This window comes from Coffea arabica, chromosome 5e (assembly GCF_036785885.1).
Source record: "Coffea arabica cultivar ET-39 chromosome 5e, Coffea Arabica ET-39 HiFi, whole genome shotgun sequence".
NCBI lineage: Eukaryota > Viridiplantae > Streptophyta > Magnoliopsida > Gentianales > Rubiaceae > Coffea > Coffea arabica.
In genome coordinates, this window is record NC_092318.1 from 53,762,021 (window position 1) to 53,789,459 (window position 27,439).

The window sequence follows — 27,439 nt, forward strand, 5'->3', positions numbered from 1 at the left end:
TTCGCGAGATTGAAGAACACTCACGGTTTCACATAAACGTAATAGGAGTTAATCACTTCGCAACCGAGAAAAGTATAGCAACTATAGCAGCAGTTTAAAAGGTAGGAATTATTGTTAATAACCCTTGTTTCACATCCCTAATTTAGTTGCAAGCCATATTTCCAAAATTGATCTTTAAGTACGAAACGAATGAAAAGCAAAGGCAAAAATAGGGGGGCTATTATTGGCTAACAAATTCTTGTAACTATATATACTTCAGAACAACATGCATAACTTCTATGGCGTCCGCATAATTCTCAAAATGGGTAAAAGAAGTCGATGACTATGCTATTACACTGATGCTAACGAGCATCCTGACAAAACTCTGAAACAGCTAAACTCTGGAGATTCCAAGCTTCCGGTCAAATAATCGACGCAAGAGGTAAACTTGTAAAACACTCGCAGCAATCAGAGCCAATGATTCATACATAGCTTTGTGCATAACTCTTTTGCCCATTCCTTCATTCACTGCATGTCCACGGAAGATATCAAGCCTATGCTTTATACCAAGTGTCCATTTGTATTGGCATACAAGTTGGAAAGGCACATTAAAGAAACTATTCAACAACGGCATATGACTATTCTATGGAAGAAAACTATAAAAAAAAAAAAAATTGAGAACAAGAGATTTGCAGTACCTATTGCCTGGCGTTCAGTTTGAGCTTCTAGCCAATGCTGTTCGAATTGAATGTTATATAAAGCCTCCTCTAGCTTGCTAATATGCTCAAACAATGGTTTGAAATGCTCTGTGAAATTCACAACAGATGCAGTAAGTTGACTCTCCCAATTTGGATTGAAGAACAAACAGAAGTTAAGAATGATTACAGAATATGCTCACCATCTTTTGCATGCTCATCATGAAATACAAAATGACCAGCTTGCACGTCAAAGTCTATGGTTTCATGATAAGGAGACTTGTTGGTAAAACAGAACTTGTAAACTCCTTCATGGTAAGCCACAAACTCATCCTTCTCACTTGTCTTGTCCCGAAAGTCATGAACTTGTTCGCCAGTTGGTCCCTTTACCTGATATTTCCAGAAAGGAGAGAAAACCAAATTTGCATTGAAACAAAACCAGTGAAACTTGATCTTGCTTTCATCACGACATATTCAACAAAAGAACCCACCACATTGTTCCCTCACATTAATCAATCAACTAACGTGATATCGATGGCTAGTTTTGTGACAAAAGTTTTGGGCGCACCATCAGCAACTGTTAGATGTATTCTCGTAAGAGCCCTAAAGGACTAGCCTAGTGGCAAGAATAAACTTGAATGGCTTCATCTCAAGAAATGAGAATTCTCAGATAAAAGAACCTTTTTGCTTACAGTATCCTGTTCTGAATCCCAGTGGCAAGAGCTTTTGGGGTTTAAACTAACAATTATTTGCCAATCTTCTAGCAACACTTCTCTGCTATTATTGACTTTCTAACCAAAGACTCTACACGGACAATTTTGTTCAATCTTGAACACTAACCTGAGAAGATGATGTTAATCGATTACAGACAGGCATGCACATTTACATAAGCAAGAAGGTGTTTATGTTGTATGCTGTTAACAGAGTTTATCATATAGAAAAGCATGTCAAAATACTAACTGATATCTATCTGTGGTCCAAACAAGTAGGAGAATATACATCTCTCTGGCCCTCATGCTTGCACATGCAACCAGCTGCAGATAGCTATCACCACAATCTATATGGTGCAGAAGCATATAACCTCATAAGAACTGTCTGTGTGTTGGACTTGGATAGCAAATAATGTTCTCGAATTTTAACATATCTAAAAGTAAACGAGAAGTTAGATACTTTCAACTCTTTCACTAGGGGAATTTCAAGGGAAATGTTTCATTGCTTCCTCTTATGTGCTCCATTTTCTTAATCAATACTCCAACAACTTGGAGAATGAGCAGCATTACAACTACAAGAAAGACGTAAAATATTAATTCACATTTCCCTACCACCAAAGAATATTTCTCCAGGACGCCTGCACAGACCGTCCTCCATTAACACAAACCATTCTATCTCAGGACAAATTTTTTAGTAGCAACAATTAGTCTATTTTCAGATAACCAAGTTCAAACTTTGATAAATACTTCTAATAAAGAATCAACATTTAGACCACGCGTACAACAGCCAAGTGGTTAACTTATTAGCATAAATTTAACCTAGGAAACACTAGGTTTTCGATTAAATTGCCTCCCTTAAACGAGGGGGGGGGGGGGGAACAGAGAAGTAAGAGCTAAAATGAAAATAGGAAAGATAGAATTTTTAACCTCAAAAACATAAACATCTCTGCTAGGATACAAATTAGAAATTTAAAACGAATAAAGGAAGATGAGAAATACCACAAGATCAACGCCCTCATGACTGAAATGCCACGAACCATCTGACTTAATCACCACAAAAGAATAGTGAACGGTGGCTCCATATTCAACCTTATGGGATATGCATTCTTCTCTGTCTATCACAAATCTAATCCCAAAACAACTACCTAAGCTCGATACAAGCACCACCGTCACGACCCACCACCAGATTTTCATCATCTTCTGCATTCAGTTCATCAAAATCCAATCTTTTAATTCCTATCAATAATACCTACCCGAAGAAGAAATCAAACAAAGGGGACAGAATATTACCGTGTTTGGAATCTTAGTGATACAGATTAACCAATTGCAGCTGCTGTTTTAACAAGATTAAGACTTTTTTTTTTCTTTGGTGTTTTATTTTCTTTTCCACTGTTTCAACCTTTTTTCTGGGCGGAGGCTTGGAGTTGGGGGTTGGGACTTGGGACTTGGGACTTGGACTTTGTGAAATGTACTTCGGTTTGGTGATCTAGGCTGAAGGAGATTTGATGTTATGCTTAGGATGCACCATAAGTACGATGGTTACTCGGGATACGTGGTTTTTGCAGAGACTACCAATCAGATTTTTCCACGTGGAAAAGGATAATATTAGTAAGTAATACATTACTCTTACAATAAAGATAGAGAGAAGGAATTAATTGCAAAATAGAAATAATAATAATAATGGGAGTGTTTGGATAGTGTATTATTTGGAATATTATTTGAAATAATTACTGTAGCACTTTTTGTGATGTGATGTATGTGAGATAAAAAGGTGGTTGGAAATATAAAAAGATAGGTTGGAAAATGTGTCTATGATGCAAGCGAAATATTATTTGGGATAATTGAGGTATCCAAACAAACCCTTAATGAATTCATAATGAATTCTTAGCGGCTTTTACGTCATAATGAATTCTCACTTTATGCTACTTCACACGTTGAAGACTTGTTCAGATAATAATAATATCACTTAGCGGCTTTTGACTTTTTGTTTGATTTGTTTTACATTGAAGACTTATTTCAGTGTGACGTGTTTTTTTGTTCTTTTCTTGATTTGCCAAACTAGAATGACGTCGTCAACTCACAGCGAGAAGCAAGAATTCTTTTTTTTTTTTTTGTTTCTTTGGGTTTTTTTTTTTTTTGGGGGGGCGGGGGGGGGGGGGGTGTTGTTGATTGGAGGAGCGCTGATAGAACATGGAATTGACGAGTGTAATAAGCGATTAATAAAGTGTATGGCTATAAAAAAAAACTCAGGCAAAGGAAGATAGCAGACGATCAACAAAAATATGTTACCCCTGACCCATATGAAAGTACGAGAGAGTCTAAACTCTCATGCTTGAAAGCAAAAAAATTCAGTACAGAAGTGTGAAAGAAGTACAAGCAAGAAGTGCCAAGAAAACAGATTTGCTAGTTACAGAGCTTGGCATTCTGCCGTTGTCCTTTCTAAAGAAAAGAGCATCAAACAAAGGTAAATTGATTACAATGAAAGCCCCGCAAAGAAGAATCTGCAAAGCCATGGTTTCCCAAAGAAAGCTGAGAGATAAATTGGCCTTCAGTTTCATTAGTATTCCTGTCAAGCAAAACAGGTTGAGCAGTGCCAATGTCGATATAATGATAAACATTGGTGACGTGGTTCCAAACTCCAATATCTCTTCCCCGTATCTCTTGGAGGCATCCTCATCAGAGACTTTGCTTGAGATGACAAATTTCAGGTCAGAAAAGCCTAGCAACTTTAAGATTGTATCCACAAAGGCTAACAGGTAAGAGCTGGTTCTTTTGTAAAGCCACATTCTCTGTTCATTCCACCAGCCCAGAAATGTTCCGCCTGACAAAAGAAACTCAACAGCACTGTATATGTGCTCCGCGATGATAACATAAGCAAATGGAAGAAACCATACGCTTGAGACCTGGATTCGAAAGAAACATATCAACCATCGATTGATATTTGATACAAATTAAGGAAAAAAAGGGTAAGGGGCCGGTTGACTATAATAGTACGTGTAAAAATTAGAGAACTATGTACCTGTGGAAATAAGGGAATGCCTTTGAGTAGATGAAGGGAAGGGATGATGGAGTAATACAATACCGCCACGCAATTAGGAGACCATAAACAGTAAATTAAGTACCCCATTGTAAGGCCAATGTGAATCCTTCCCAGTCCATACCATGCTGGACTGTACTTTGAAAGCAGAATTTGTAGATCACCCTCAGACCATCTCTTTTGCTGCACAAGTATCTGATCCAATGTCGTCCCTGCAACACCCAAAAATGCTGGCCTTTCTGGATTAGGATAGACTGATTTCCATCCTTGGCATTGAATGGACAAACCAGTTATCACGTCTTCAACTGGACACCCATACTTTAAACCCATCTGTATGCCAAAATAGTTGCTAGTGTCATAATAATGAATTTGACAACACAACAAAATTAATAATGTGGATATGTGTAAGAACAAGACCTCATGCCCCCATTCAGTATTTTGCTCGTATGTACAGCTTGCCAGGCTCTTAAGTCTTTCTTCCAGTTCATGCACATTGCCCATCTTGCACTCATTCTGTGTCTTCAAATCAATCTTATAACACTTGCTGTACTTTCTTCCACTCAGGATTTCTCTTCTCTGAAAGCATCCACTTCCAATATATGGTGGACCTCCAAAGGCATCCAAACCGTGGAATTCCACCTTAATTACAGAACCAGGGTCTTTTTAAGATATTGAAGCATAACATGGACTGACTATACTGGTCAAGTATGACAGAGTTTATAAGTAAATTATCTACCTCTATAGTAGCTTAAGAATTCACGCAATGGGGTAATGAAACAATAGGCAAGGTTAATGTACACAAGCAAGAACTTCTATGTTATTCTACTCACCTCTCTACCCGCTGTCATTGAGTTAGCGTACAAATCATTCTTAGTAATGTTCTTGAAGATCTGTGGAAACTGGACGTAAGCAAACTCGTGGCCTTTTTCCTCATCCATCAAGAAACAAAGAGCATCTCGTATTGATTGTGAATCATTTGAGTACATATCACAGTCCACATTTAGGATCACTGGTCCATTGCTGATCTCGGACGACACCCTTATCTGCATTAAGCACAAAGTGTCTATAAATATCTCACACGGGATTAATATTCTAAAAATCTTTTGGGTATCTCATAGGAGACATGAGGGTAAAAAATTAGAAAACTTATGGAGAAGGATTTTCAAGTCTAAAATAGTTATTGAAACCAACCCAGCAGAAGGACCGGGTTGGCGGATCAGTGGTTCAACTGGCAGGTCATTGATTGAACCGTCGGATCAAACTATATAATAAAACAATATACAATATAATTAAATAAACACATAAATTATAATAAAATTACAAAAATTCTTAAATATTAACAAGTCATAACCTATTCATATTTCATAGTTCATACACACAAGCCATACTCATATGTGTTTCTTAGTTCATGAATTCATATTGATATTATATACAAACATAAATGATAAATCTAAGTGTCAAAAAAAGAAAGAAACCCTAATTCCCAAATCCCTTTTCAGTTTTTCTCATCTAACTGTCAAAAAGACGACAATGACTATGTTGATGTGACTGGTCAAATTAAATAATTAGATAAAAGATAATTTCATAAAAATTTTTAAAACCCGCCGGGTATAACGGATCACAAGTTCGATCGTTCGCACAAAACGGTTTAAAACGAGTCATCTGCAACCATGATCCAGTTGCTAAACCGGAACGGTTCCATGATCGGTTCACCGGTTTGATCGGTTCAACTTCCGGGCTGGTTTAATAACTATATGTCTAATAGATTTGATTCGTTCATTAAGACCAAGAAGTGTATCAAGTAATCGAGTTACCAAAGCATTCATTGCTCCAGCTTTGAAGTTGTGAAAATGCTCGGGTCGCTTCTCCCTAGCCAAGTACACTAGTGTAGGCAATTTACATCCTGCAACATCCCTTGCTTCTGGGTCGCTTCCATTAACGAGAATCTGATGAAACAAAATAAGCACCTCTCAGCCAAATAAGAAGTAGAAAATGTGTTGCTTTATTGATCTGAGTAGACTGTGTAGTCGTATAACGTAGAACCGAGGTTGTCCTGGCTGGAAAACCAAAAAGAGGGAAAAAAATGCAAATGTCTCCTTTGTAATCTGATCATTTTAATTGGGACGGTTAGTATGAGTTCTACATACCTGCAGGATGGTATCATGATTCCCCCGAGATGAAGATGAATCCCACATAGCAAAGCCTTTGTGTTCTGATTTATCGGGTATTTGTCCTAGTTTGTTTGCAAGCAGAACCTTGTTCTCCAGTTGTTCATATAATTTCTGCAATTTCATCAGCACAAAATAAGAAGGCTAATTAACTGATGAGTTCCAAATTAATAGTGTCAGGCATGCTGAAGAGCAATATATCGGTAATGCAGCATAACTGCATGAACAGTCTCATGGCAACCATGAGACACAACTAGAGATTTTTTTTTTTTTTTGGACGGGGCTTACATCTGCATCTTGTGTCTTATGTTTTGTTATCAATTGGCTCTTTAATAGCTATATCATGTCATCAATATCATAACTAAGGGAACTAAGTTGGTTGTGATTGAGTATAACTTCCATCTGGACTTCCATATGATCCAAGGTACCCCTATATATGATAGGATTATCATTTTTTTTTCCTGTGGTTAGATCATTATATATGCTGTGGCTGCCTAATACTCCAACAATGAAATTGATGTGTCGAAGCTCCTAAGGAAATAAATATGAGGCAGGCCTAATTGCATTATTGCAGTTGAAAGTAAATTATATGAGCCCTGTGGACTTGATTTTCCAGGTAGTCATTGTCAATGGTTCAAGGACGAATATGTTTCTTACCAAATTCAAATCTTTTTTGGACTTCTTTCATTATAAAATTTATTAGGACAAACAATCTTGGTAGCTAGCTCGCTTGCTTTATATATTTATGAAAAAGTTGAACTTTCTTTTCAGCATCAAGAAAACTGCAGTATTTCAGGATATATTATCCTCAACTTGTCCACTGCCGTACTTAATTGACCCAAACTAATCAATTGAAAATCGATATGAAACTTAGCTTTTCTATTTCTAGGTGAGAGAGACATGGTTTCAATGCAGAGCGGCCAAATAGTTTTCCTCAGAAGTCAGAACTAGTTTGGTGCATTTACCTTGATTGATGCAAAGTCTTTGGTATGGTTTGCATCCAAAATTCGGGGATCTGATTCAAAGTAAGCTGCAGGAGACCTTGGCTCCACCTTGTATTTCTTGCAATATGGTAGCCAATGCTTAGAGAAATAGGAAGCCTCCAGGAGTGCATGGAAGGTAAGCTCCGAGCCACCATCATCAGAGAGATAAACGCTGAGTTTCTCTGTTGGATAATCATATGCCATTACAGACAAAACAGTATTGATCACCATGATTGGTGGCTCAACAGCAGGATCAGCTGTGCAAACAAATATGTCCACTTTAGGCAGCTCATTCTCGAACCTGCAAAGCACATAGAAAAAACTCTGAAATCCCACAAGACAGAACATTCAAGACTCTAAATTTTAGCGGTATGTGATCATTGACGAATCGACAATCATAAGAGTTTGAAGAACAATGGGAACAAGAAGCCAAACCAAAAGCATAGAGGAAGGAGCCATCACCTACGGGATAGCCTGTCGGTAAAGGTACGACGATATACAAGACTCCAGCGGACGGATTGAGTGATGAACCAGTAAAGGCCAAACCAAATTTCAGCTCCAAACATTCCAATCCAAGCCCATCTCCCATCTTCTTGGGATCTTGGGATGTGACTTGCTCTATAAATCCAAATCAAGATAATCCCAACAAATATGGAAGTAGCAAACAGTCTATGAACTATCCTACCCTTCGCCTTCTCCGTCTCAAAAAGAGGAATATACTCACTTTTACCAGTACCGCCACTTCCCATTTCTGTTGTTTTCAATATCTCTTTCTTCACTGGTTTTTCGAACTTTCAGCTCTATATATGTAGCATACATTAAGTTTCTAATACCGCAGTATTGGGCAGGCCGGGAGTTTTCAAATATTTAATTAAAGCGCAGAGAGCCATTTGAATTCTTTGCCATTATATGGAACTACTATTTATATTACGCAGTTTTATAAGACAGGAACAACCGCACACAGTTGACGAAGGCTGCTGGTGGGTTCCACTCCTACTGTAGCCTACTTTAGGGGACCCATTGCCAGCAATTATTGCAGTGTACGTTACGTAATGGAATGCGCTATAAGAGCTTGGGCTTGGGGATGGCTGCCGGTGCCTGCCACATATAAATCACTAGTGTACACGACTGGGGAGAGAATGAATTTGATTGGATTAGGAGTTAGGACACGAGTGGATAAAAACCTGCATGGCCTGAGACCGATCCTCTGTGCCACTGTTCGGTGTCAATCTCATTTATCACGTGATAGTAGAAGAAATTTAAATAAACAGCACATGACAAATTAAATAAATAAGATACTTGACATAAATATAGAAGTGACATTGAATTATCACCGGAAAAGTGACACTGAAGATCCCGTGTGGAGACCTGACTCCCTGATTAAACAAAATTGTTGGTATGATTTATTGTGAAATTATCAGTATCAACAGGCACAAACAATTTTGTTATAGGAGTACAGTATTTTAAATTAAGGGTTTTTATAACGAGTGTTGATGAGCACTCTTTCAGATACTTGTATGACATTTAAATTCCCATATGTAAACACACACTCCAGACTAAGTTAGGTTCCTCTCCGTTATACCCAAATAAATATAATCATTTTATTATTTTTAAAAATTAAGAACATCCATATTATACTTCTCTAGCTGTCTAAAGTATGTACAAAAATTGAAATTAAGTTAGTTAAATTTTATGTTGGATCAAATTTTACAACTTTCATCGTAACTTTAACCTGTTTTGCCCCGTCAAAATGTTTTGTGCAAATTGAAAAGCAAAACATTCATAAAAGAATTTGATTTTTGAGTATGTTGATTTAATTGTGGAAATAAAATTACTAACACAAACAGGTTATTGTGAAAAATTCAATTGTATAAATATAAAAAAAAAATGTATATAGATAAATGGAGAGAAAAATAATGGAGCGCTTAAATTGTGACACTTTCTCGAATTAACTTTCTCTTATCGGAGTGCCTTATGGGCGCAGGTTAGCCGAACCATAATTTAAATTTTGATAAGTATTGTTATAATCAAATACTCCTATGTAAGTTATCCGAAGAGAAAGCAAGTGGATCCTTTTAATGTACTAAATTTTAACGTTTAGACAAAGGTACAAAAACATCAAGATAACGAGTTTAATTCCTATTCTTCTTTAAAATTTTTTGAAAACCTTTAAAATTATTAAGTGTGGAGTATTTGTTCGATTTATTCTGATTTGAGTAATCTTTGAGATTGCTGGACTCATTTACTGCCCAATGTCAGGACGCTGTGATGAATCACCTCATGGTTACTTTGCTTCACACTAACTTATACACATCATCAAATTCGCAGGCACACATCCTACTATAAACTCAGTAGTGTGAAATTTTCTGTTACCTTTTTTATCTTTTCCTTTCTCCATTTTCTAAACACGGAGTTTTCTACCCCTTTTTGCAAGTGTTCTTAAAATATCTTCTTCGAGGTTTTTATCAGATAAGCACTTGTTCCGGATTCGAATTAACGATCTGCTTCATAATTCCTTCCATCCTTAAAAACGTTTATCCGTCGCATATATTTCCGCCACAAATTCCCTCTGCATCCTTTTGGTAGACCTACGTTCACGACCTGTATATACTATCGCTTGACAAGCCATGATACAAATCGCAAAGTTGATGACTTTTTCTCGTCTTTTTTGCTACAGCCGATACACACGCAGTTCTTACGATATCACATTTTTATTAGAACAAAATTTTTTATTCTTACCATAATAAACCAATGCAAGAATTATTTGCGTTGCACATCACATCATCTGCATTCCCCATCTCAAAGGCCCAAACGTATTTGGATTATATCTACCACAGAGGCCCCAGTTGACTAGTCTTTGTCTAACAGAGCGTCGCAGTCCACTTTTTTTTTTTTTTTTTTTTTTTTGTTACTTTTCATCATAGACTATTGAAGTGAGGCCGAAAGTCCAACCAATGACTTATTCCTCAGGCTCAGGTCTCGGTATGCATTTTTGGAGGATGGCGTCATGCTCAAAATTTTCCCGTTTCAATGCAAATTGCTCAACCTTGCCCCTTTCGTCAAATCCTAACAACTGAAGTGGGGTGTTTAAACAGAGTATTATTTGAAATAATTAATATAATATTTTTTTTTATAATGTAACATATGTAAAATAAAAAAAATATTAAAAATATAAAATATATAAATTATAAAATATATTTATGATGCAAACGAAATATTATTTTATAAAATTGAGGTATTCGAATACATAGTATCCGCTAATACACTTTAATTCAACTAGTAAAAATAGATCACTACTTAACAAAACATCATTGGGTAATTCCATTTTGTCCCCTCAAACTATACACGGAATCTCACTTGAATCCCTGAACTTTAAAATTGGATATTTAAGTCCCTAAACTACAAAATCTAACCCACTTAAATAAAATCCGTGACGGAATCCAAAAAATTGACAGTAGCTCAAGGATGTGGGGGGCACGCTCCATTAGTGTGTATGTGTAATTGTCATAAACCAAAAAAGTAGGGATATAAAGGTATTTTCACACTTTTTTTTTCATTTTTTCTTTTTCCTATTCTTCTTCATCCCTTATCTGCCGCCACTGACATCTCCAGTCCTATGCTTTTGTTCAATGGCCTCCAAGCATTTTTCATCTTTCATTTACCAATCCAAAACTGTTTCAGTCAAATCCCACTTCATATTCCAAATCTTCAACCGTATTCTAAAAATCGTCGAAGTCTCACAAAAAACGTGTCTAATCTGACCACTAAATTTCTTGTCAAATTCACTTCCATGAAATTCCTTTTTGTTGAATTCGAATTGTTCTTGGGGCGGCTGTGATTTCTGCGAGATCTGCAGTAGTACTCCTAAGGGACTGGTGGTGAAGTGGAAGATAGACTTAGCATTTGCTAGCGTCATCCTGCTATTTACAAGAACCCTGCTTCATTTCTTACCAGAATCCCACGAAAATGTTGTGGTCAAAGACTCCAAGAAGCAAGGTGGGTGTAACGACCCCACCTCCCCCTAAGGCGTACCAAAGGGTTCGGCGGACCGCCTGCCCAGCTCTCGCCAGGACTCACTCACTATCTCAATCGAGTCATGTACACACATCCATAAACTATAAATAACATTCACAATTCAAGCTTATAATTTACATTGATAGAAATCGAGGTACAAAGTCTCAATACACCAAACTAGTTCAAAACGTATACAATCCAAGTACAACATGTTCCATTCGAGGAATAGCGCGAGTACAAGACCAAAAGTCAAAAGTCAAAACAAAAGGCTACGCTAGTCTTTTACAAGTCTCACGCGTCACTCGTACCCCCTGTAAGGAAAACAAATAGCGTGGTATGAGCTAAAAGCCCAGTGAGGTTCCAAATAGCAAATTGACCATTATTTATAAGTACAAGTTTTCGATATAGGAAAGTAACGAGCATGAAGAATTCATAAAAATGAGCAATCTCAAAATGAGCGAGTGTAAAAGTTTTCAGAAGACACTATAATCCAATAAACAATAATCATTCCAAAGCATAAGGATACAGATGGCTCTCAGGAGCCAACTTCCATTCATCATCAGGAGCTTGATCACATAGTAGTTGACACTCCGTCAACTTTCAAGTAAAGGAACCAATCCAGTAGAACACCACTTACACTACTCTCCGTCCACCATTCACACCCCCTACTGGGCCCAAAATCCTCAATAAACACGGGTGGTAATACTCGAGTATACCGTTTAGTCGAGGAGATATCACTCCACTCGACAAAGCAAGAGACCCAGGGCTCGTTACCCAATCGACCAAGCCCTTGCCGGCCCGACTAGAGTAACTCGCCACAGGGTGTCTGGAATTCCAGGAAGTGCGCGCATCATAACAAGTATGTCAAGTCAATTGCAACAATAAACAAGTGTATATCATGTAAGGGCAAGTGCGATAAAGTACACTCTTGCCCTAACAATTCACGCATGTGACATGTAATCATATTGGCACGTATCAAGTACAAGTATCAAGTTCAATTCAGTATTTGAAAGCACTCACCAAAAGATATAGTGCTTTTACTGGTCACTTTCAGGTTATACTCCGAGTTCGGAGTCCAAATCTGCGATAAAACTCAATTTGAGAACTTTGAAACATGACTAGAGTTCGAAACTTAGACGTTTCGTTCAATAAGAATCAAGAAATTGAAATTCACTCGGACAGTAGTCATGAAACACTTGCTCGCTTTTTAAACGATAAAACTTTGTAACATTTATACTTGAAATTGTCATGTGAGTCGAGAGTACAAGGAAAACGTACTTCGAGCAATCATTATTTCATTTCCCAAGGGTACAAGTTTAGTCAAGTCCTAACGTTTAACACTCAAGAAACATAATAGCCAAAGTCCTCGCTAGTTCAAGTATTAAGTACTTAACCTTCACCCAAGTCGAAAATATAGCATTCTAGCCCTCGAGTAAAAATTCGGGCAGCATGCCCTTTGTGTTTACCTAATTTTCCAGCCATTTAGGCTTCATTGTTTTTCTCAAACACAACCCAACATCATACATATTAGCAATTTATGTCAAGAGCCGTTCCATAGGCTCACAATATCGTAATAACAAGAATTACAATGATAACAAATGCAGAAATTCAACTTAGCACAAGACAGATTTGACGTACGAATGCGGAAATAACTTATCCGAGGCTACGCTTATCGGATTAAGACGCAACCTATGCCGTTTCGAACCTAAGATACAGAGCTACAATGTTCATGAAGGTCACTTAGTCCAGTTTCTAATGTAACTTGGTCAAATTCTCGAATTACTAAACCAGAAACCAATTCGTCGGCTGTTTAAACGCAGAACACTGTAATGGTCATAACTCAGTGTACACAAATCCGAATCAGGTGTTCTTAGAGGCATTTTAAAGATAATTCAGAACACTACAACTTTCATGTTTTGGCCCAGAGCTAAATCAGAATGGATCCTGGTCAAAAATCGTGATAAACTAGACTGAACTGAAGAAACGGACTGCTGGGAAATACTTAAAACAGTAGGGGTATTTTGGACTTTTCACGTTCTGCGTTGCTCCGATTGAGCTAAAATTTTGTAGGCACCTATAAAATGCCATTCTATACAACTTTTCTTCTTTGACCTAAGGCCAAATCAGCCTCTAACATACAGATAAAAATTCGGACAGAATGTTGAGACAATTTTCCAGATTTTGGAATTTTTGAGTTTCTATTGCAACTTTCCTTAATTTCTTGGTCCAATCACTACCAAAACACCATATAACACCTCAATTGCAACATATAAGCATCATATAATAAATTGGGGCAGAATTTCCACAAGCCCTAGTTCATCAAATAAATTGGGGAAAACTACTAAAACATGCTCATCATTCATAATCTCACCATAAAATCAAGTTACTAAGCTTAATTAAACAAGATTAGAAGTGAAACTTGGAGAGATAAACTCTCTTACCTTGAATAAAAGTCACCAAGAGTAGCACAAGCTCTCCCCTTCAAGAATCACACCACAACTCACTAGCTAGTCACTAGAAAACAAGTTTAATCGGTTCACTTCGCTCGATTCCTCACTTATTTGTTGGATTTAGAGATGAAATGAAAGATTTTCCCTTGGAGTTTCTCTTCTTGTTGTTCTAGGCCAGCAGCACCCAAAATGAAGAAGAAAAATGCTAAGTGTTGGAGTTAAATGGTTGGGGTTTGTCTTGGGTAAGAAGCCATGAGGTGGTGACAAGTGTCACCACCACCACCTCTTTTTTTTTCTCTTTCTTTCTTGCCTTTCTTGGCCACTAATTTCGGTCAACCTTGCTGCAATTTAAGAAGATATTATGTACAAAAGTCAACAAACTTGTTGGGTAAGAAAAATGGTGGTCAAGCAGTGCGTTCAATCGGTAATACGCGGGACCCGCCGGATCGCGCCGTTTTTCTTAAAAACTCACGTACTAGGTTTTTCACTTCCCATTCACTAACCTTATACCATTGCCACTAGTCACATCTTATTTCTCACTTAAAAGTCACTTTTAATCCCCAAATTAATTCTTACTCTGTACCGAAAATTCATCCGGTTAAAATTCGCGAAAACCCTAATTTCGCTCCAAACTTGAAACCGAAGCGTAAAACCCTATTTTCTAGGTTTACTTACACTTAGAGTGAAATATTTGGGTAGTGGCCTTTGATAAATACTAATTTTCAAATAAAAGGGTATTTTGAGGAAAAATACGAGGAATTTGCGAGTCCTCACAGTGGGCTTATTGGTGCTGGTGGCGGTGAGCTAGTTGATGTCAAGATAATTAAGGGATTTAGTGTCAAAAACTTTTCGGATGGAAAGGCAGCCATCAAATACTGGTATGAGCCACTTCTTAAGCTGCCATAATTTGGATTTGGGATGAGGAGGGCTAGTCTGATAAGGTACAAGCAATATTGGGTTGGTGATGGGTAACGAAGATGATGATCTCTTGGTAGCTAGAGCAGCTTTTCAAGGGGATGAAGAAAAGGTTTCTGGTGAACCTACAGCAGAATTGTTAAGCAAGAAGAATTGTGGAAGAGTCTCTAAAAACACCTCCACTGGAGGTTGCAGGATTGGAGTTTCCTGGAGGAGATTCGGATCTGTCCTGGGTTCTCATCAAAACTTGCTCCACCATGTCCTTATCTGCACTAGCAGACTAGCTCACCTAGTCCAACATTCTAAAGCTGCAGCCATGGCTTTTGTACAAGTAGAACTGGAACCAAAAGCCTAATAGCATCAGTATCATGCCGTAAGCATAGACATATAAGAATAGAAGCTTTTGAAGATTGTTAAAGTTTTGTCTTTTGGAGATATCTTGATAATAGTAGCAATAGGATTGGAGCCGTCAGTGGTGGCAGATGAGGGAAGAAGAAGAATAGGAAAAAGAAAAAAAAGAAAAAAAAAAAAAGGAAAGATGAGGGAGAAGGGAGAAAGGGAGTAAAATTACCTTTATGTCCCTATTTTTTTGGTTTATAACAATTACACGTAGACACTGATGGAGCGTCCCCCCCCCCACATCCTTAAGCTACCGTCAATTTTTTGGATTCCGTCACGGATTTTATTTAAGTGGGTTAGATTTTGTAGTTTAGGGACTTAAATGTCCCATTTTAAAGTTCAGGGATTCAAGTGAAATTCCGTGTATAGTTTGAGGGGACAAAGTGAAATTAACCCAAATATCATGTATTCGAATTTTACTGTCAACGTGAGAATAAGGGTGTTGTGTTAGTAATCTATCCGTTAAAACCCTTACAAGCGACGCATGGTCTCGGCAAATATATCTTGATCAATAATGATGATTCAAACCGTACCTATCAAACTTTTTATTATTCAAAAATAAATAAAGTGCGAAACCAAACGCAGCGTGCAACTTTTGACCATGACATCCTCCCGTGGGGCAGTTGACAATGATTTTTTTTTTTTTTTTTTTTTGGGTCGGCTGAAACTCATAACCCACTAAACAAATTCAACATTGGCAACTCGATCGGTTGTCAGGCTGCCTTCTGCATGTTACAGTTTCTCCATGTTCATTTTACTACGTTACATTCCAAGAATAAACATTCTTTACGAGCTCAAAATGTCAAGCTCAAACTCGAGCTCGAAAATAAAAAAATAATTATTACTTTTATTTTTAAAAATAAAAAATGATTATTTTATTTTTAAAAATAAATAAAATAATAATTTTTTTAATAAATAGTAAAATATTAAAAATATATATATGTAATTTCATTATTAAAATAAAAAATATATATATAATCAAGCTAACGAGCTAAGGAGTTTAATGTTTTTGAGCTCGACCTAATTAGCTCAAGCTCAACTTGAGTTCGATATTGACCGATCTCGATCACGAGCATATCAATTCGTGAACAGCCCTACTCTGATACACATGGGGAAAGAATTTTCACGTCTTACATTGATTTGGAAGTATACATGATACACCCATTGTGCTAGATAGGTGATTATTCAAAATTTTCATATCCATACATATTTAGTATCAATTTTTTTTTTGTAAGAATTTTCACGGCTTACATTGATTTGGAAGTATACATGATACACCCATTGTGCTAGATAGGTGATTATTCAAAATTTTCATATCCATACATATTTAGTATCAATTTTTTTTTTGGTTACCAAGGAGAGCTAAGCAGCTCAATACATAGATACTATGCGGGGTGGTAACCCCCATGATATCCAAATTCATCCATCTCCAAACTACATTCGGTGGATTCTGTAAACAATACAACCCTGGCTCTTTATTGAGGCTATCTTTAGCTAAGAAATCCGCACTATTGTTTCCTTCTCGCCAAATATGCGAACCACTTACCTCCCATTCCTTGTGTCTCCACTAATCAATTTGTTTTAGCATATTAGAGTAAGGGCTCAATTCAGGTGTCTTGTCCAGAAGCATAGTTGCAGCTTTTGAGTCTGTTTCTATAATCACTCTCTTGTGTCATATTTAGTATCAATTATCTTCACTGTCTGCTATGCTAATCAGCTGGATAATAACAGCAGTGTTTGTGATGCAAGCAAAATAGCAGCTTAACTACTACTAGTATTAAGAAAACAACGATGATCTTCAGGCTAACACAAACTAAGAACAGGCAAAATTAGCTAAGACTACAACATCGTTAACAGGCAAGCACAGACCATGGGCCTAATTAGATTAGCAGCATCCACAACACAAACATATAGTTCCTAGATTTTACCTCTAGCCTTCTGGTCCCCTCCCTTGAGCATAATTTGACAACCAGATATGCGTTCAATTCCAAAGTGTAAGGGATAGCCCGATTGATCAACCCTCAAGTAAGATCATTTCAGCACATACAGGCAAAGAAGAGCCATGTCCGTCAAGCAGAGCAGTCTGTTCTTGCCCTTTGCAATATTAAACCAAGGAAACTATATGAACAGCTTTCCCCAACAAATCTCAAGCATGAAATTTAATCACTAATGAACCAACACACATACTCCTATAAGGAATTTGTGTTGTAAGATATAAAGGACCCATAAAAATGATACACATGAATGCATTAATCAATCTAAACAACCATCATCCTGATGACATATAAGGCACAATAATATTTTGTAAGAGAACCAAAATCTGGTGCCAATGGACTTGCTTACAGATAACCAACAAGCAAAAATAAAATGGTACTACTAAATACGAAAAAAGTTGAAAGATGATCCCCATTACTAACAATAATGGCAATTTCCATTAATGTTTACCATAAGCTGCATGAAATACGCAGCACAATATCAGCTACCAATCCTTACATTAAAGACCCCCTTATACATACACAAGGGAAGCAACCACAATTTTTACAGTACAATACGACCCAGGCGAAGACCATACTTCGCCTTGAGAATGCACCATCTTTCACACTCTTATGTACAACAAACTGGAAATTTGGTATAACCCCAATTCAAGGAACAAAACACCAAACACAAACAGGTTATCACTATCTGAAGTCTGAACTAAACCAGCATGAAATTCTTCTCTCTTTTTTTATTATTCATTTTCTATTTCAGATAATTCAATAGCAGCACTCAGGGCAACGAATCAAGCCGTTCTCATTGCACTCCGGGCACCGCTTAAGTTGCTCATCATCCTCGTCAAATATTTTACGACTTCCGCTACAATTTGAGCAGGGCACGAACCTGGCATCCCCACAGCCTTCGCAAATATACCCTAACCCAGGCTTTACTGCTCGAATAGGCAATCCTTTGAGCATTTTGGCGAGCTCGCCCGCCTCATTCAGCTGCCTCACAACATCAGCTCCACCAATATACTTCCCCTTGACAAACACCTGAGGTAAACTCACGGTTTTCTCCCCCAAAACGCTCTGTAATTCCTTCCTGTACGCGTTGTCCATGGAAATATCCCTCTCGTCTAAATTTATGCGAAAGCCCTTGAAGATCATCCGAACAGCGCAGCAATCGGCGTAGGTTCTGCGGATTCCCCGGAGGCTGGTGAAGTAAATGACAACTCTGTCCTCGGTACCAGGCAGCCGGAAATGGGGGGGATCCAAACTTAAGCTTTTCGCGGGTCTGGAAGAGGAGGACAATGATGATGAGGATAAGGATGATGGCTGGGGTGATAAACTAGGGGAAGATTGCGACGGGGGTTTTTCGAAGAGGGAACGAAGCTTCTGAACCTTACCCCTCAACGAGTTTCCCGCCGAAGCCATTGAGCCAAAAGGGGAACTATACAACTTCTTGACGGAGCCGGTGCGTTCGAGAGGGAGGAGGGGGGTTTTGGTAAATTCGTACGCTGGGTTTGGGTTGTGCAGCGTTAAGGATCGGTTGAATCTGGAGGTAGCTTTAGGATTTTCAGAGAAATCATATTTCTGATCATCATTGTTGAGAAAGGCCATAACTACCGATTGGAAATGATGCTCCTTTTTTTTTTTGGGCCTCAAAAGATATTAGGGTTCTTCTTTACTAAATTTTACCCCAAAAATAAAAAAAAAAAAGGGCAAAGATCGATGATATCGATCGCTAATCGAGAAAATTTAAGAAAGAAAGAAAGAAAAAAACAAAAGAATGATATAAGACCAACCAAGGTCGGATTGTTGCTGGAGAAAGGCGGAGGAGGAGGTGAGAGGTGAGAGGTGGCGGAGATGGGCGGTGTTTGATGTTTTTTCAGCTTTCGGTCTATTTGTTGGTGAAATGATGGAAGGTAGAGAAAAGGTGTACTTTTCTGAAAGAGGCGTGGAAACAAAGTAATTCTATAGATACAGAAATTAAAATAAAAATGAAAAAATCGATTACTTTTCCAAGATGGAAACATAATACATTCCACTGCAGACAATTGACCCATTCGGGCCACATGCATTATGTATCCGAATCGTCTCGTGCAGACAAGTCCGGTAATAAGGAGGCTGTTGGTGAGTTGGCTTTAACAAGTCCGAACTCGGCCCATTTAGTACTTGACCTTTTAAAAAAAAAAAACCACATAGGGAGAGTCGCCCGTAAGATTTATGAGCCCAATGTATCCCATCAAGACTCGCAACGGTTGAGTACAGTCCAAGCTCACAAAAAGTAGGATTATTTCAGATGGAGACAATTTCAGATTAGGATTACAAAAATAAATGTCAATGCGAGAAAGACCAAGGGGAAACACAAACTCGAATTGGAAACAGGCAAATTTGTGAAGGGATTTATTTTTTAGGTAAAGCAAAATAGCTTCTTCTTTCATCAGTACAATTAGTACTGCTATAGATCTTCACCAAATTGGCAAGAAACACAACCAATATTTTTTACGTTTTATTAGAGGAGTTTGAAGATTTTCTAATGAAATTTTCAGTGACAAACTTTTGTTCCGCGCGAATACAAAAAAAAAAAAAAAAAAAAAAATCAAGTATTTGGCTTCATGATGTTCTTAAGATAAGTTCCCCCATTAAATCCCCACAATGACCAGACCGAGAAAAAATAAAGAGAAAAAGGAGTACAGCTTTAGAGAAATTGAAAAAGAATACAGCTTTGGAAATGTTTTTCTATCCTTTGTTTTTCGATATCAGAGAATAATACAAAACATTTTCTTATAAACTCAAAAAAAAAAAAAAAAAAGGAGAGAGAGAGGGAGACGAAGAACTGAATAAGCATCTACGATCAACTACCTAATTGTATTCAGCAGCCATAGAGAATTTAGGCTCAATAATTGATTCATCAAGAAATTTCGCAGCTGAGTTACCACCAAAGGCTGAATTCATTCTCTGCGGAATGTTCAATTCCACAGAGGCCTCTAATTATTACAAACTTGAGCTAGTAAATAGGCATCAAAGATGCAAGTGAGACGATCAGAACAGATTTCCACAAGACAGAAGATGGCATGCGACCCTTGTCAGTGCGGAAGAAGAGTGCTTGGTACACAGGTATGTTGATCATTATCAGTAATCCAGAAAGGATGATTGGTGGGATAAACTGCTGGAAAGCCCTTGATGATTCTGTAGCCAAAACAACTCTCCGGATACCCAAAAGGAAACTGAAAAGGTTCAGGAGTGCAATTGTTGCTATGATAGTAAACATGATCGATGAGCTTCCAAATTCCAAGATTTCATTCTCATGTCTCTTCATTACATCATCGTCAACCACCTTGGGTGTGAGAACGAATGTTGTTTGGGAGAAGCCTAGTTGCCTAATGACTGTGTCTATGAAGGCAAGAAAGTATGCAGTGGTTCTACGAAACAACCATATTCTTTGCGAGTTCCACCATGCTTTCAATGTATCCCCGCAGCTAAGAGCTTCAGCTAAGCCGAATGCGTATTTCGCAACAAAAACATATGCAAATGGAAGAAACCATAGGCTTGAAACCTGCAAATCAACAGGACAGTTTATCGAAGATTTTTATCGATGCTCCATAGAACACGTACTTAGAAACGGGAGTTTTGCTGGAATTTAATGAAAAATGCAAGAATTTGAAGGTTCAGCATCTACGCACCTCCGGAAATATTCGAATGCCATGAAGTAAGCAAAGACTAGGAGCAACTGCATAACAAAGCGTGCCAAGGGAAATGGGGGCCCATAAAAGGTAGACACAATATCCCATTTGGGCACCCAATTTGATCTTGCCATGCCCATATATGAAAGGACAATACTTGGATAAGAAAATCTGGAACATGCCCTCGGACCACCTCTTATTCTGAACAAGAGATTGATCTAAAGTTGTAGCAGCAATTCCCAGAAAGGCATATCTACTTGGATTGTGATAAATTGGTCTCCATCCCCTGCACTGAATCGTTAGGCCTGTGACTATATCTTCCACTGGACATCCATAGACCAATCCCATCTGCAAATTCAACAAAGTTGTCATTATTAACTTGTCTTAATTGTGGCCTCTTTTCTGTGTATACATTTCTATGAAAGTGCATTGTGGTCAAGTGATGTGTGTTGGAAAGAGACCTCTTTTCCCCATTGAGTTCCATCTTCATAGCTACAGTTTGCAACTTGTTTAGATGCTTCTTCCAACTCTTCAATAGGCCTACCTTCGATTTCATGTTTCACGCTCTTCAGTTCACTTCTGTTATCCTCGGAGAATTTCATTCCGCAAAGACTTGCTCTCCTGTGAAAGCATCCAGTACCACAGTAAAGGGCACCACCGTTACCATCGATTCCAGCCAGCTCAATCTTCTCATGGGAAATTTAAGGTTTTAGTCTACTAGATGTCCGAAAATGCTGACACAGAAATGAATGAGGATTGAAGGTTTACCTGGTGAACAACTCTGGCCACACTTGAATAGATATCATGTTCAGTGATGTTATGGTATCTTTGTGGATATTGCACGTAGGAGGTTCTATGCCCTTGTTTTTCATCCATAAAGAAGCATAATGAATCTCGAATTGCATCTGAATCATTCGAGTACATATCACAGTCCAAATTGAGGATGATCGGTGCATTACTTATTTTTGATGAAACTCTTATCTGCACGAAAGTTCGAAAGAATGTTTGGCTGAGACGATGCTAAACTTTAAACAGCTCCATTTTCTATATGTAAGTCACAGAAGCTCTCAAACAAGGTCTAAGATTAGCTGCGAAATCTGAATGTGCGAAGTGTGCAAAAACAATCTTCGGAAGCAGGAGGGTTTTAGTAATATACCAATGCATTCATAGATCCGGCCTTGAAGTGGTGTGGCCGTTGTGGCCTTTTCTCCCTGGACAAGTACACCAGAGTAGGCAACTGATGTCCATCAATGTCAACAGAGTTGGGATTTCTTCTGTCAATTAATATCTGAAAACGTAACAAAGATCTTAAATCCTAATTTCATTGCGTACCTTTTAGAGAGAGAAGAATTATATCAAAGCTAATAGTGGTACATATTACTATGATAATTATTCTGATCTACTTCATGAGTACCTGAACAATAGACTGATGATCATTCCTTGCAATTAAGGAATTCCACTCTGAGAACCCCTTGTGTTTTTCCTTAATCTCTTTTGGGATGCCTCCCTTTTCAACAACTGTTTCAATCCTACTCTTCATGTCTTCATATAATTTCTGAAGAAAAAACAAAAAAGAAAGAAAATTTCAATCAATCTAGAAAACAAAGGAGGCTAGCAACATTTTCCCCCCCTCCTTTACCATCATTTCATTAGTTTTCTTCACAAAGATTCCATGACAATCACTACTTGAACAAGTCAAGCATAATAAATCCAACCTTACCTTAACTTTCGACGACTCTTGAGCGAGAACAAGGTCGTGCGAGTCAAGAATATTTCTCTTAAAGTAGACTGCAGGAGCCCTTGGTTCCAGCTTGAACTTCTTGCAGAAGGGCAGCCAATACTTTGCGAAGTCAGAGACCTCCAAAAGAGCATAGAATGTGAATTCTGATCCTCCATCATCGGAAAGGTAAATGCTCAATTTTTCAGGAGGATAGTTATATGACATGGCCGACAATACAGTGTCAATCACCATAATTGGCGGCTCAACTACATGATCCGCTGTGCAAATAAAGATATCAACATCTGGCAATTTGTCTTCGTATCTGCAACATGGAATCATTGATCAAAACGCTAACAAACATTTTTTTCTTGTGCATTTTTAAAAAAAAAAAAAAGTTCTTTCTTCCACGCCCCCACGTAGCCATTTTTTTGTAAGATTTCTTTTCGGCCTCATTACAATCAATTCCATGCCCTGTATACTTCAAATTTAAGGCTCATTAACCAACACCAGTGAAATGAATTCCTCTAATTGGTTAGCTTTAAAAATCAGTAGAGAGGACCTGTCACCTGAGTGAAAGCCTGTCTTTGAATGGAATCCTTTGGACAACGTTCCAGCGAACAGACTGAGTAATGATCCAGTAAAAACCAAACAAGAGCTCTGAGACGAACATGCCAATCCAAACCCATCTTCCAGGTTCTCCAACTCCAGGGATGTACGTTAATCTGTACAACCATATCAGCACTATGCTGACAAGTACTGTGAAAGCAAAAACTTTGTAAGCTGCAGCAACTGAACCTCCTTCTGCTGCTTTTGTCTCGAACAAAGAACGACCACTGTTTTCTTCTCTTGCTCCATTTTCAGTGCTCATCTTGCTCCTTCCACTCCACAGACCACGAATCTTATCCCAGACCTCGTTTTATTGTGAAACTTGCATATATAACGTGTTCAGATTTTGTTGATATTATTAAATATTCGTTGGCGTTTGCCACCCGCAGGTCCTTTGTCATTCACTGGGCAGGCATTCCAGCCAATAATAATAACCACCGGTTTGGCTCACACTTGAAGTAAATGGTAATGGGTTTGTGTGGGATTCCTTTTGCCGAAAAGGGTTGTTTGGTAATGCTTGCACTGTTGTGGAAATAAACATATTTTTTAGTTTATTTATTTATTTTTGCATCGTCTTCAACAGCCCTTGACCAAATGCCTCTGGTGGACTACCCTCCAAAACATCAATTATTATACCTCAAATCTCCGCAGCCGCCAGTTCTCCACCTCAAGTTTCCACTATGGTTTCTTGATTCAATAAAATGAATAAAAAAATCCAAGTTCTCCTTGTGATTCATCATGTTTCAACAAAAACCCAACAAAAGAGGGTTAAAACCATCACCAATCCATGGCGGACCCATGGTTCTTTCAATCAAATCAGGATAAGAATTTAAGATATTCTTTGTATAATGATCTAAATTCACAGCCAATCAAATATAAACATTATCCCGTATGAATCACACTTTACAGGGAAATTACAAGATCTGTACATAAAAACACTCGTTGGTTGGTCACCAAGTGCTCTAAATCTTACAAAATTTGAGTGTGAATGACAAAAACTAAAAAATATTCCATGAGGTAGTGGTACTTGATTCTCTGGTTTTGATGTTAAATTTGATAGAATAGAAAACTCCGTAAATGATAGTGTGAGAAGTGAAGGGAGCAGAGGGAAATTAATTAGTTATGAAGAATACAAGAAAGGCCAAGATGCATATGAGAATATAGGAAAATTTGCGATGCTTTTGCTCTACTTTTTTTTTTTTTTTGGGTTATGTAAAATTGTTTCACACTTAACCTTTCGAAATCCATTTGAAAGTGTCTAATTTGGTCGGAAATGAGTAATGACCATTGTTGGCCACTTCATACTGATGGAGTCGCACCAATAGATGCCAACCAAATATCATGTGCGAGATTTGAGATATGAAATCCATAGATTGTGGCGATTTCCCCCAACCAAACGGGTAATAAGTATAACGGAGCCGACTCCAGAATCAAAGTCTGCTAGTTTTGTCCACTACTGGTGTTTGGAAGGTTGGGTTGACTCTCTTGCGCCAGTCTTTTTGAGGATTACGGTCATCCCTTCAGTTCAGGGTTGATGATAATTGAATGGTAGTATGGAATTAAATATATACGGAAGGGATAAGGCTAGTTTTAGTGATTGCTTCACCCCCCCCCCCCCAAAGGCTAGTCTTAGTGACAACACTTTTTTCCGAAAACGGAATAAACACACACACAATTAGATTAGAAACACTCGAAAATTAATGTCCATTAAACCTAAACGAGACCCACAAAGAACCCACATCCAACCAATTGGTGACAGGACGAGGCTTCCATGAAATTTAAGTTTAGGTTGAAGAACTCACACACAAACCATGTGAGACAGATAGTCTTAGTGACAACTCAGTTGTCTTTTTTTTTATTTTCCTTTTTCGGACTGATATGAGCATTTATTAAAGGGTTAACAACGTAAAGCCCCTGTGATATAGCTATCATACCAAAAAGGCCCATGTGGTTTCATATGATACGCGTCGATATCTCGTGATTTGAATTATTCTGAAAAATGGACGGAAATCGTAAAAATAGATGGAGTTGAGTGAAAAGACGAAAATACCCTAATGATATAAGCGAAAATTGCAGAAGTAATTTTGCACTTTCATTCTGTCAAAACCAACAAAGAGAGAGAGAATTGCAGAAGTAATTTTGTCCTCTCTTTTTTTATTTTGATATTTGATAACTACATAAACCATACATCATTCATCATACAAGTACAACACCTCTTCTCCTACAGGCTACAAGCCGCTAAACAAGTACTAAAAATAGCATAGCCTCTGAGTATATGATACAGAGGACAGAGAGGGACCGAAAACTCCCTACCAGAAGAGATGAAAAAAGATTGGAGAACACCTCTTGGTGGCGAGGGAGTGAATATTATTGATGATCAGAGTTTATACAAGAGATTTGGGAAAGGAATTTGTTACAATCTGTTCGATGATATTCCCTGAACACTACTGATCCTTTATACTAGTAGAGAGGCAGAGCAAGTGGAGTTAGTTATAACTAACTTCATTTGCCATTCCTTGCTATTTTTGGAGCCATGCATGTGCTCCGCACGTAGACTTCCCATGCATGACCTTTCTAATTTTGTTAATTGGTTACATACCCGCTAAACAGAAAAACAAATGCAGAAGAAGATAACAAAGTGACTAGAAATGCCCAAAATACCCATGGTCATTATTTGTGTACGTAACAGATGCTCCCTCTCGGAGAAAGTCCTTGTCCTCAAGGACTAAAGGCAGGAAACTTCTGTTTTAAGTCGTGCAAGAACTCCCACGTTGCATCCTCTGGAAATGAATTACTCCATTGGACCAAAACCTGAGTTGCTGCCTGGTTGCCTTTCTTCGCAATGCGTCTGTCTAAAATTACAACTGGTTCGACCAGCAGTTGACCTTGATCGTTGATTGCAGCTGGTAAATGGGGTGCGACAGGCTGAGATCCTATCTTCTTTTTCAATAGTGATACATGGAAGGTTGGATGGATGCGTGCATGATCAGGGAGTTGCAGTTTGTAGGCCACTTTCCCTATTCTTTCTATGACTGGAAAAGGCCCAAAATACCTTGGAGCAAGCTTCTGACAGCTGGATGATTTGAGGGAATGTTGTTTATATGGATGCAATTTGACATAAACCATGTCCCCAACTGTGAATTCTCGGTCAGACCTACGGCCATCAGCAATTTGCTTCATGCGATTTTGAGCCTTCTGAAGGTTGTGCTTAAGGAGGTGCAGTACTTTTTCCCTTGCAGCCAAGCTTCTATCCACAGCCTCTACTACAGATGAACCAGGAAGATAAGGGACATGGAGAGGGGATAGCTGGCCATAAACCACTTGAAAGGGAGTGATTTGTGTAGCTGAGTGATAGTTCGTATTGTACCAGAATTCAGCTAGGGGCAGCCAGGAATACCACGTACGAGGCTGTTCACTTGTCATACATCGCAGATACCCTTCCAAGCATCTATTTACCACCTCCGTTTACCCGTCTGACTGAGGATGGTAAGAACTAGAAAAGTGTAGCTGGACCTTCAAGAGCTTGAACAGTTCCGTCCAAAATTGGCTGAGAAAGATCGAATCCCTATCACTGACGATGGTTTGAGGAAGTCCATGTAACTTAAAAATGTGATCCATGAAGGATTGAGCAACCTCCATCGCGGTGTAAGGGTGAGATAAGGCGCAGAAGTGTGCATATTTGCTCAAACGATCTACTACCACCATAATGACTTGTCTTCCTTGAGATTTTGGGAGGCCTTCAATAAAATCCATCGAGACGTCTGTCCATATTTTTGTTGGTATTGGCAACGACTGTAAGAGCCCCGGATAAGCTGCCAAATCTGCCTTATGCCTTTGGCAGACGTCACAAGCAGTAACGAATTTGTAGACATCCTCATGCATGTGTTTCCAATAAAAAGTCCCCTTTAACTTCTGGAATGTCACCAGGATCCCAGAGTGTCCTCCGAAGGAGCTTGTGTGCCAAAATTTTATTATTTTGTCCCTGAGCATTTTGTCAGCTCCTACCACCAGTTTTCCCTTTCTCCTCAACACCTGGTTGTCCCAACTATAATGCTTGGCCCTGGAAGTGTCACCCGAGATCAGCTGCTGAATGGTTTCCTGTAC

At 38.3% G+C, this 27,439-nt stretch overlaps 3 protein-coding genes across 4 annotated transcripts; all 3 read right to left on the reverse strand.

Moving 5' to 3' along the window:
* Nucleotides 1–190: 190 nt before the first annotated feature.
* On the reverse strand, nucleotides 191–8,446 carry LOC113687880 (transmembrane emp24 domain-containing protein p24beta2-like). Of its 2 annotated transcripts, XM_027205404.2 has the most exons (12): nucleotides 8,035–8,446; nucleotides 7,555–7,873; nucleotides 6,569–6,703; nucleotides 6,236–6,367; nucleotides 5,252–5,464; nucleotides 4,839–5,060; nucleotides 4,404–4,751; nucleotides 3,781–4,287; nucleotides 2,384–2,581; nucleotides 878–1,064; nucleotides 678–785; nucleotides 191–507 (listed from the first exon to the last, which is right to left on the reverse strand). In XM_027205404.2, exons 1-12 carry the CDS (start codon nucleotides 8,319–8,321, stop codon nucleotides 374–376), a joined length of 2,790 nt encoding a protein of 929 aa, XP_027061205.2. In that variant the 5' UTR covers nucleotides 8,322–8,446; the 3' UTR covers nucleotides 191–373. The 2 variants fall into 2 exon arrangements, with proteins under 2 accessions (XP_027061205.2, XP_027061204.2); XM_027205403.2 differs by lacking the exons at nucleotides 3,781–4,287; nucleotides 4,404–4,751; nucleotides 4,839–5,060; ... (3 more) ...; nucleotides 7,555–7,873; nucleotides 8,035–8,446 and adding an exon at nucleotides 2,675–2,870 and having other exon boundaries at nucleotides 2,384–2,584.
* Nucleotides 8,447–17,759: 9,313 nt separating this feature from the next.
* On the reverse strand, nucleotides 17,760–19,288 carry LOC113743212 (uncharacterized protein At5g39865-like). Its single transcript, XM_027271167.2, has one exon. The coding sequence runs from the start codon at nucleotides 18,941–18,943 to the stop codon at nucleotides 18,104–18,106; it is 840 nt and encodes a 279-aa protein (XP_027126968.1). The 5' UTR covers nucleotides 18,944–19,288; the 3' UTR covers nucleotides 17,760–18,103.
* Nucleotides 19,289–20,175: 887 nt separating this feature from the next.
* Nucleotides 20,176–23,693, reverse strand: LOC113687956 (cellulose synthase-like protein E6). Its single transcript, XM_027205508.2, has 8 exons — nucleotides 23,296–23,693; nucleotides 22,730–23,051; nucleotides 22,424–22,564; nucleotides 22,166–22,297; nucleotides 21,778–21,990; nucleotides 21,471–21,695; nucleotides 21,010–21,357; nucleotides 20,176–20,882 (listed from the first exon to the last, which is right to left on the reverse strand). The coding sequence occupies exons 1-8, from the start codon at nucleotides 23,595–23,597 to the stop codon at nucleotides 20,334–20,336; spliced, it is 2,232 nt and encodes a 743-aa protein (XP_027061309.2). The 5' UTR covers nucleotides 23,598–23,693; the 3' UTR covers nucleotides 20,176–20,333.
* Between the last annotated feature and the right edge of the window lie 3,746 nt (nucleotides 23,694–27,439).